At 43.0% G+C, this 868-nt stretch overlaps 1 protein-coding gene across 1 annotated transcript in view; it reads right to left on the reverse strand.

The window, feature by feature from the left end:
* Positions 1 to 437: 437 nt before the first annotated feature.
* The window catches only part of LOC104814498 (expansin-B3-like), a 2,343-nt gene continuing 1,912 nt past the window's right edge, over positions 438 to 868 (reverse strand). Inside the window, 1 exon segment of the mRNA XM_010542565.2 lies at positions 438 to 868. This exon segment is cut by the window's right edge and continues 98 nt beyond it. Coding sequence (XP_010540867.1) covers positions 781 to 868 — 88 coding nt within the window. The 3' untranslated portion in view covers positions 438 to 780.

The following is an 868-nucleotide window of genomic DNA, read 5'->3' on the forward strand; positions in this document are numbered from 1 at the left end:
TCCCCCCCCCCCCCAACACCACCAACCCGCAGAAGATTCTGAATCTGTGGTTTCCCTTCACATAATCTTCTTTCTTTACTATTATTATCACTCCCTCACGATCACGTGGCTCTCCTCGTGCCCTTACATAACTTGGTTAATGTTCTTGCCTTCTAATCATTGTTAAAGACATGATTAACAATGTCAAACTACGATATGCGAACCTCAAGCGTCTGAATATTATCAAAGATTCTTTGGGTTAGCATGTAAATGAAATGAGAGATTGAAAGATGGATGGATGGGTCAGAGTGGTAGGTTGGCAGTTAAGAAGAGGGAGGCACGATCTGAGCCTAAAGCCGAAACAGAAGCACATGTCACATTATTATTACATTACCACCACTGTCCCACCATATAATAATAATATATATTAATGCTTAGGAGGAAACCACACACACATATATAATAAAAATAATAATAATAATAATAATAATAAGAGAAGAAGGATAGCATACAAGTGGTACAGAATCATGTATACGGAGATAGAGGGAGCCGAGAATCATATCGTCATCAGCCCACACACTGCTACTAAACGCTCTCTCTCCCTTTCGGAGAGGGCTACCACACTCACACCCACCCAGCCAGCCAGCCAAGCGAAAAAAAAAAGGAATGAGGGAGAGAACCCATCAGCCGTTGGATTGATGAATATAAGATCCAACGGCTAACATTCTCACGCCCCCAAGAAAAACACACACACTACACACATATATTTAGTAGTAAACTTAAAGAAAAGAGGGGCACCGATCAGAGGACGGGAGAGAAGTTGAGACGGGAAGTGTAGGTGGCTTTAGGGGCCCAGTTCCTCGGTATCACGTCTCTCGCCGACAACGCT

This window comes from Tarenaya hassleriana, unplaced genomic scaffold (genome assembly GCF_000463585.1).
Source record: "Tarenaya hassleriana unplaced genomic scaffold, ASM46358v1 Cleome21, whole genome shotgun sequence".
NCBI classification, from domain to species: Eukaryota; Viridiplantae; Streptophyta; class Magnoliopsida; order Brassicales; family Cleomaceae; genus Tarenaya; species Tarenaya hassleriana.